General features: G+C 30.7%; 1 protein-coding gene across 1 annotated transcript in view; it reads left to right on the top strand.

Moving 5' to 3' along the window:
* Window positions 1–3,376: 3,376 nt before the first annotated feature.
* LOC106687816 (G-protein coupled receptor GRL101) overlaps window positions 3,377–10,423 on the top strand; it is a gene marked incomplete at its 5' end in the record, with an annotated part of 108,227 nt that continues 101,180 nt past the window's right edge. The window contains 1 exon segment of the mRNA XM_067053355.1: window positions 3,377–3,493. Coding sequence (XP_066909456.1) covers window positions 3,377–3,493 — 117 coding nt within the window.

Genomic DNA, 10,423 nt, shown 5'->3' with positions numbered 1-10,423 from the left:
GTCCAAGGACAAGTGGTTAAGGCTGGTTCGAGGCTAGGGTCCAAAGTCCAAAAAGGCTCATTTACTGTTCCAGAACCGGTCTTTTATCCCTACTGATGTAATGCAGTTTTAGGGTAACTTCCAAAATAAAAACTCTTCACTGGTGAAATGTTGTCTAGTGGCCCAAATTACTTTTATAGTTTATTCTGTATAAAATTAATCCTTCATTTAAAAAAAAAAAAGTGAAATTTTGTACTGGACAGCCGCTACAATAGCATCTTATAGTATATTTTTCTAATAATTTTATCTCATGCTCACATCAATAAACCAACATTAATATCCTAGCTATAAAAACCTAAGTACGCCTAGCTATTAGAAACTAAAGAACCCCTACCTAATGGAAAATAAATCCAACATTTACCTGGATAGGAATTAATTTTAATTCGAATCCAATTACTCCTGTAAGTTCTATTCTTTCTATGAACCTGGCGTTTCTGTTCATAGCATTTTAATTTAAGCAGCTTTCATATCACAGAGAGAAAAATATTTATACAAATATATGTCATCCTATCTTAATATAAGGCTACAATTCATAAATTTACTCAGTTTTTCGGAGCCTTTCCATTTAAATGAATCTGTAGGGGGCTGGCAACACTGAATGCTCTGGCAACACTGATTGCTGAAAAACCTGCCCAGTATGGTTATCTAAGAGAACAGTCAAAGTTATGTGAATTACTGTGTATCGCTATTATATGATGCTATATCAATATATGTTCAACAAGAGTGTATAGAGTTGTTATTTCTATACAAACTACCAACAAACCTACAAATCAATGTTTTTACGAATCTTGTGAAATTAAAATATAAGAATAGTGAGGAAAATATTCACCTAACACTTTCAATGACTTACTTTTAAATTTATTTTATAGTTTTTTATTTCATTACTTAGGTAATTAGCCATTAGTTTAATATCTCGATTGAATTTGATATCTGAATAAAAAAGAATTCAGTTGATTTTTGTTCACTTTAAATTTTATTGATTACAACATGAGATTATATCTTTAATTTTTAGAAAGTTTTTTTAATGTATTTTCTATGTTCCTTAAATTTTACCTGGTGAGTTTTTATAGATTGTAATTAATGGTTGTTGGAAGCGGAAAAGGGCAGTTATTATTTTCATAGTTTACGAAGATCATTCTCTTTCTAAGAGGTTTTCTCTCTGATTACTTCGCCTTTATTTAACCAGTACTAATAACTTTTGTTTCAGTAATTAAAATATTTTTTTATATTCTTTCATCGAGAGATTGTAATTCACAGGGTGTAATTTAATCCTGTTGAAGATCGTATATCCATTTCCAAAATGGCAGAGAGGATGATGAAAAGGTTAAAAGACAATAAAGTTGAAACAATATAAAACCTTTTCTACTCCAATTTAGCATCAAAAAGGCTTTTTCTATATTTGACTTCAAAGAGTCGAAGAAATTACTTGGCGACTAATGAAAGAAATATTCTGAAAAGTATTAGTGCATCTCTCTCTGTTGTTGAAAAATTAAATTATAATTACAGATTGAAATGTCAGTCATTGTAAGTAATTATTAGGAAAATGACAATTAATAATTTTATGTCATGACATGTAATAAGTTTGAATGGAACTTTTATGTTTTCTCTTATTTTATTCTTCATCTTCTGTATAAATGTTTTTTACCTCCAATAACAATTTTATCATTAATGTTTCACTGTTTGCATATTTTTTTTTTCATAAAAGTACATATTTTTCTTTTTAAATCCACTATCACTGTTCTCTAACTTTAATCTAAAAAAAAAAAAGTTACAAAGTTATAACAATTTTGGTGTTGTAATGGCTTTGAGTAATGAGCAGATTGTATTTGGTAAGTAATATTTGGTGATTTAATCTTTTTCGTTTGTTGGTGATGCCTGGAACTTGGGCTTTCAAATAATTATTTTGTAACTTGGAAAAAATAAATATTTTTTTTTTCATACCCTTCATTAAAAATAAAAATTACTTTATACATATATGATACATGAAATGTATTATTTATACTTTTACTGAGTCTTATCCCTTTTATTATACTATAGCATTATAAGGTGTTGATATCAGTCCAGCTAAGGCGGTTTAGTCTAGCTATAGCCTAAGCCAACTTCAATTTTCTGGGAAGCCTAAAATAAACAAGTTATATTATGAAAGTTTATGAACTTAGTTTTAGGGAGTTTATTGTTTCCAAGTAACATATGTACCTACCTGCTACGTCTGTGGGTGTGGAACGATTTTTGTGGTCCATACCAATCGACTTTGCGACAAGTTCATCAATGATTTATTTTTGGAAATCTTAATTTGCTTAGTACTTCCTTAAATAAAGATGCAGATCAAAATATTGAGCCCCAGACCCTTCATGGGTCCTACTGTCAATACTGTAGTCCTTCAGATTTTAATTTTTTTTTTTTTTGAAGATGCAGATCTCCGTTACATTTTTTTTGATGAGAAAAAGTAGGATAGGTAATTGAAATAATCATTACAATTAAATTAATTTTTTTAAATTTCCTTTGGTCAAATAATAAAGTTTTATACAGAATTTTGTTAATTTTCAGGCATTTTAAAGTTGATTTTCCATTTTACTATTTACAATATTTATCCGTTTTTATTACAGATTCTTTTTAAAATAAACACATTTTTTCAACTTTTTTAACACATCAAAACTCTATCCCTAGTATTAAGTACTTCGTTGATAAATTTTTCAGGTGTAAGCGCCTAATTCATTGTTTCGATTGAAAATATATTTAAATTGTGTCATTCTTTAATTCGTTATTCATTATTTTTCTGAACTACGCTTAGTGCTATAATGATTTGTATATGGATCTGTGAAGTTTACCATCTATATTTTGTGTTTCAATATTGTAATAGTTAACTAATCTTGAATGATATAAGTGACATTAAAAACATTTTTTTCTATGTTTTCTGTTGTTTCATGACATTAAAAAGAAAATATTTTACACTTATACAAAGAATTTTTCTCTCTTAAGTTGGGATAAAAAAAAATTGATGTTTTTCTTTAAATTGTCAGAAAATCAATTATATCGAAACGACAAAAAAAAAAATTGCGGCAAAAAAAAATCTTATTTTATAGATTTCAGAACTAACACTTATTAAATTATCCAATCCTTGTTATTTTTTATTGCAAAATCTGGCTGTTGAATTTTGCTTATAAAGTTTGAGTTTTAAAACTTAATTATAATTATTATTATTTGCATGTCATCATATTAATTTTTAAATGATTAGTTTTACATTTTACATTTAAGGTGTTTTCTTAATCACATATCTTTATTCAAATATTTTCATTAAATATTAAATCAATTAATCTTATATTGTAAACTGTTACAGAAACCTTCTTATGTCCTGTTACGCACTTCAAATGTAACAACCATTTCTGCGTTCCGCTCGATCTGGTCTGCAACTTCGAAGACGACTGTGGTGACAATTCCGACGAGATGAAATGCCGTGAGTTTATTATATTATTACAATACACCTACTGTTTATGTTTGATTGATACCTCTCTCAACTATGGTTGGCATTGTCATCAATTTTGAATACTTACAATACCTAGTTTTGTTTGAAGGTAGTTGATTGACCGTGTGCAATATATAAAAGGAAGATCTTATGAGAGCCGAAACGTTTCGCCTCACTTTCCAGTGCCTCATTAGGGCTCAAAAATAAATAAAATAATGTAACATAGTAAGAGAATATATAACACAAAATAAAGGTGGGTCTAAATATGATTCAGAATATGTGAGTTATAGAAAATAAAAAAAAGATGTGCAGTGGAAAGTATAAATAAACAAGAATTATAAAGCGGTTTATTTATACTTTTCACTGTACACTGTGGGTAAATACATGATTACAAATTTATAAAATAATAAATAAATTCATATAAAAACTTGAAATAGCCCACTAGCTGGTGTGACTTAAACAAATGCACAAAAGTTTGATTTTTTTTTTAATTAAAAACAAAACAGAACAAGAGAAGTATTGTATTAAAATATTAGCACATGAGGTCTATAAGTAATTATATTTATAAGTTATTGCCTAGTTTACATTATTATATAACAAATTATTACAATGTACAGTCACTAAACTTCACTTTCTGATGGTGCGTTACTTGCAAAACATCCTCAAAGAAAATTTCCAAAAATAAAATGATCTATTTTTGGCAACTAACGATGTAAATCGTGCTGAGTGAAATGAAACAAAAATTGTCCATCGAATCATGCAAATTTTCCGTAAGTTATCTCTTACATGTTTTTAGCCGGCTATGAATTAGGAAACGACAAATATATTCTTCTTTGATCGACTAAACAGTGGTCCTACCCAACCATTGTGTAGAATAATATGTTTTTAAATTAAACCAGCTGTTATTGTCTAACATGCACCTCATAGTGGTGTAAAGTGTGAAATAAATCTAAAGAATGAAATGTGAACAATGATCCTTACATTGTATCCCAAACCCTCCAATCCCACATCACCACCCTTGAAGAATGGTGCCAAAATTGGAGGATTAAAATAAATCCCACCAAATCACATTTACCCTTCGTCTTGCCCCACAGTATCTTTTAATAATACCCCACTTATTGCTGTTGAGCAGATCCGTTACTTAGGACTACATCTGGACAAATGACTGACATGGAATCCTCATACAAGCCCGAAAAGACAGGAAACTGCAATTATTACAACATTTACTAGACAAACGGTCCAAACCTCCAATCCATTACAAAAGACTGATCTACATGACAATTATAAGGCCTATCTGGACATACAGAATTGAGCTTTGGGGCTCCACTAAACCATCAAATTCCTCCCGAATCCAATCCTTACAGTTCAAAATTCTTAATGCTCCTTACTTCGTCACAAATCAAATACATCAGGACCTCAATGTCCCATATGTTGCCGATTTGGCCAAAACCAGATACCATTCCTTCCATGGAAAACTTCCCAACCACCCAAATCCACTTATTTCTAACCTGGCTTCTCCTTCATTACCTAATAATCCTCCTAGGCGTCTGAAAAGAAGATGGCCTCGGGATCTTCTCCTCTATAAATGCTATTGGAGTTCTATCAATAGGTACATTCTCCACATGTTTGTGTCATGCACTATCTTACCTACAGCAAATTTACTTGTTGTATATATGTTATACAGTTGTAAATAACAATAAATAGATGATTAAAAAAAAATGCGTCTTATAATGTTGATGAGTTTGGTTTCTTACACTCAAATACCAATAAGCGAATTCACCGTAATCAACAATATTTAAAATGAGTCTTTACTGGTTGTTGTTATTTTGTTTTGAACTATCCAACAAACAATACCTCGGCTAAGTCAATACCAACGATGGTTATTGTACAAATTTAAGTTTTTCAGAAGTAGGTTTATTTCTTGATTTTTTTTCTCTAAATTTCTTCAGCCATTGCCAATTTAATACTGGAAAAATCGGTTTTGCACATTTTTGATAGACCATAAAAAAAAAACAGCTTTATTGACGGTCTATTTATCTTTGTGATGAAACTATTTTCCTATAAAAATGTATATATTTGAGCAACGTTTGTTAATTGACTTGACGTATTGAGACGTACAAAGTCTTCTTGGATGGTGTAACCAAAATAAGGTGAGAACAATAATCAAATTAATTACTATGAATCAGAATAACATGTTATTTTAGGGAAAAAATATTTTAATGATGGAATAATTTTTAATTTATTAAACCTGATAATATTATCAAAATGATAAAAACAAGAAAGAAATACATTTCATTGAATTCAACACCCAGAATAACACAGGAATTCTTGAGAATTACACAAGATTTAAACAATTTTGAGGTTTTTGCACGAAAATGGTAGTTTCCCACCACTGTGTGAGTAACTACATTATATCGGGCAAAGGAACGTTCAAGTTACAATTTAAGGTCTACATATTAAAAAAAAAAAAAAATACTCAAGACAAACGATAGTATGAGGAAACTTTAAGATAGTTGAATTGAACAATATTTAAAAAGCGCCTGAAATTGAAAAATGGCTTAAAACCCTCCACTCCTGCCCTCCGTGGTAGCCTTACTTAACTGACTTCTCGAACAGAATCAAGCAATATTTAAAAAGCTCAATCCTCTCTTTTAACCAAAAATCAGATTTCATTGTGGAATTCATTTTTATAATTTTTCCCTAACGATATTTCGTTTAAGCATTCATTTTAAAGTAAATTGAACAGATTTGTTCAAAACGATATTCCCGTCGAATATTTTCATTAAGTTTCCTCCACCGTTCAAATTGGAATTTCCCAGGTCCTATTTAGGAAATAACTGAGTAAAAGTAATATCGCAGATATTGCAGGAAGGAAATAATTTGTAGTTAGATTTAAATTTCTTCCTTCTCTCTCCTATTTTTCCGGAACAATTTGAATTTAAATTCTCTCATTATCATAAATAAATAGCATGTGGGGAACAAATAATTAACACTTCGCTTGAATGGAAAACTGTGTGATTTTCTTTGTGTGTGTGTCGTTATTTTTGTTCATAATACTGATTTGAATAAGAATACTAAAGTGTCAAATAACTAATTTTTGGAAAAATAATCATTGTTACACTACACTTGATTTTGTATTATACAGAAGAGTATAAAAGCTTTATATCAAAAGAATTTTTTTTTAATTTATAAAAAATTGTCATGAACGAAAATAGCATTAAGATAAAAACTGAACGATATTTTATTTATTGAGAATAATAATAATGTGAACCCCTACGACTGATGAAGGATTCCCTTACTTAGTAAATAAATACTGATTTATGAGCAACGGTTGTACGAGGAGGTGATTTTTTTCAAGATTACGCTTAACCTCAGATTATTTTACAGTGTTACAGAAAATAATTATCTGCTACAGCCTTACATTACTTTATATTCTCCTTATTTAATTATATTAGTTTAGTTACATATTCAATTAATTATATATAGTTTGAATTTCTAATTTTAATATTAAATAGTTTTCATTTTCTACGTATTTTAATTACTGAGTTTTTATATACTATATAATTTCCTTTTTTTCTTTCCTATTTCATAATTTTAATATTACTATATTCTTAATTAAATACTCGAAAGTTCATTTGTTGCATTTAAATATGAATGCTTAGGTGAGAATACTTTCTATAGATTTTTTTATAAAACCACATTTATTGATTTCAACAGCGGTATTTTCCCCATATCCATGTCTTCTGACAATATGATGTGTAAATTCTACTATAGTTTGCTCTTTAATTCTAACTGAAACTTCTTCATGTGGTTTTATTATTGTTCAGACCTAAAAATACCGCGAAACGGTTTAAACAATATATGTAACCTCAGTCAATACTTCGTATGTACCTATGTTTTTGTTTTCTATTTTATTTTATTTATTTATTTTTATTTTGTGTTTTGTACCTAGCCTTGATGAAGGCCTAAAGTTCTGTCCGAAACGTTGGTAATAACAAAATAAGTTTTACTTATTTATGTTTACTAATCGCATCCTCGACCCTCTTCTTCTCACACAATATTCACGGTCAACACTAATAAATCATATAAATTTCTACCGCTATAATTCTTGATGAGCATTCAGTTCATTTCATACAGGGGGTGTTCTTTCTTGATCTATGCAAGGGAATGATATGGTCAATATCCAGACTCTACTGCCAGGTTTATCTCTCGACCTAAGGGTCACGTACTCGCATTTTAGAGATAAATAAGGTAAACCTTTAGTAAATCTTTCCCCGCTACTCTCAGTTATCTTATTTTATATCTACTAGTGAGTCAGCGGTAACCTGTTGCAATAAATAACGATTACTGTTTCTACGTATCGACTATTTCCGTGCATTAAGCATCACTCTGTTTGAATCTCACACTGAGTTAAAGATTCAGAGCAATATGACTCTTCTCTTAGTCTCTTGTTAATAAATCGTAAATATATTATTATTATCGTAATAATAATATCAATAACAAGACCACCGGTTTAATTTTTAAGTATGCTTCACGTTGAGGAGTAGTATGAGAACTGATTAATAACAAATTAATTAAAACAACAAATTATATCAATAATAAATAAAATAAATCACAAGATTGGTGTGTGATCTAACATTTCCCGAGATCTTGTTTTTCAAATACCAAATTTTAGTTTCCAAATAAGGAAATAGTTTATTCTTTCTATGAATAGCACTGAGTAGCATCCAATAGCCAAAATAAATTCTCAAAATGTCGATTTCTCGTTGATTAAACAAAAATATGGTATTTAAAAACTTCGTAAAATATTGAACGTAAAGAATTCAGTTTGAAGTTTTTTTTAATAATGATTTTCCTAAGAATAGTGTTTTTTTTAACCTTTGCTAACATAACATTTTTTTTTATTATTTATTTATTGTAATTTACAACTGTACAAAATAATACAACAGGTAAATATGTAGTATGTTTCATATACACTTGAAAATCTTGGGAAGGAACCACCCATTGGTGGTACTTCAAACATTAATTTAAACTAGAAGGTCCCGTGGCCATCTTCTTTTCAGACGCCTCGGAGGATTATCAGGGATCGTTAAGGATGAAAGATTAAGAATTAATGGGTTAGGATGGTTAAGGAGTTTGGAATAAAAAGACCCATATCTGTTTTGGGTCAAATCTGCAACGAATGGGATGTTAAGGTCTTTATGAATGAGTTTATTTGTGACGTAATAAGGAGCATCAACGATTTTACGTAGGATTTTGGATTGTAACGATTGGATGCGGGAAGAATTTGATGGTTTGGTGGAGCCCCAGAGCTCAATTCCATATGTCCAAATTGGTCTGATTATTGAAGTGTATACTAATTTTTTGTAATGAATGGGAAGTTTAGAGCGTTTGTCAAGTAAGTGTTGTAGCAATCGGAATCTACGAGCAGTTTCTTGTCGTTTCAGTCTTGTGTGTGGATTCCAAGTAAGTCTCTTGTCAAGATGGAGTCCTAAATATCGAATCTGCTCAACAAGTGTTAGTGGTGTATCTAGAAAGGACACAGTAGGACAGGAGAGCAGAGGTTTACGACGGAGAGTAAAGGTGATCTGGTGGGATTTTTCAGGATTTATTTTGATTATCCAGTTTTTACACCATTCTTCAATATATGTGTGCCTGTAGAGTTTGTGATGCATTAGTTGGGTCGTTGTTTACAGAAATTATACATGTGTCGTCAGCGTATGTTGTTAGCACTGTGTTAGGGTGGGTTGGGATGTCAGCTGTATAAACCGTATAAAGAATGGGACCTAAGATACTACCTTGGGGAACACCGGCGGACTGAGAAAAGAGAGATGAGTAGGCTAGGTTATGATTTACTTTAAAGGTTCTATCAGTGAGGTAGGAGCGGATTATAAGGAAATATGTTGGGGGTAGGAATTGACGAAGTTTATAGAGCAGACCTGGATGCCAGACTCGATCAAAAGCTTGTTCAACATCGAAGAAGACTCCCGTGCAGTACATACCGCGCTCCAATGTGGAAGATATGACATCAACCACTCGATGACTCTGAACATAACATAAATTTGCAAAATGATGATTTCACATTATTTGGAATGAAAAAATATTGGTTTGAAAAACTGTGTTTCTAGGATTATTAAACATATATAACCCTATCCTACAGCGGCGTGCTCAGTGGTAAGCCACTAACTCCAAGAACCCCACTTCCAATACGGCTGTGACAAATAATTATTTATGTTGTTATTGTAGCCGTGAGTCAACCCTGTCGATCCATCCCTCTGGGATCCACACCTGCCTTATAATGAGTGTACACTTGATTAGGGAACAATCTGGCCAGATCACCTGCACAACCGTTGGTCTAGTAAAAGTACTTAGCACTCCTGGCCCTTCGTGAGTTGTAGTGTTACAGATTTATTTGTTATACAACTCTATTAGGGCTCTCATTGAAGCTCGTAAAATGCACTATACAGTAGTATTAATGATATTTCAGCTATTTGCAATACTTTTTCAGTACTTAGCAAAAAAACCTAAAAATATACAGTGGTAATTTTGAGAAATCTATAATAAATACCTTTAGCTGTGTTTGGTAAATGTTTTATTGGAATTTAATTATTAGCTATTTTAAGCCTTAATCCATTAATTTTTAAAAATAAATATTTTATATATTTATTCCCTCTTCCGATACTGTATGAATAGCTCTCCCTACATATATTCAATTAATTAAACCTCCTTATTCAATATTGATTAACGACTTAACAATTGAATGGTATAGTTAAACGGTATAAATGGAATAGTTGAGTATACGAACTAATTACTAGAAACGATCGTGAACAATAGGCTTTATAGCTAACAACCCAACTTAGTCATCCTAATCACTCTCTCTCTCTCTCTCTCTCTCTCTCTCTCTCTCTCTCTCTCTCTCTC

The sequence above is a fragment of the Halyomorpha halys genome, unplaced genomic scaffold (assembly GCF_000696795.3).
Source record: "Halyomorpha halys isolate HHAL.00 unplaced genomic scaffold, Hhal_1.1 Scaffold1014.1, whole genome shotgun sequence".
NCBI classification, from domain to species: domain Eukaryota; kingdom Metazoa; phylum Arthropoda; class Insecta; order Hemiptera; family Pentatomidae; genus Halyomorpha; species Halyomorpha halys.
This window is presented reverse-complemented; position numbering and strand designations above follow the sequence as displayed.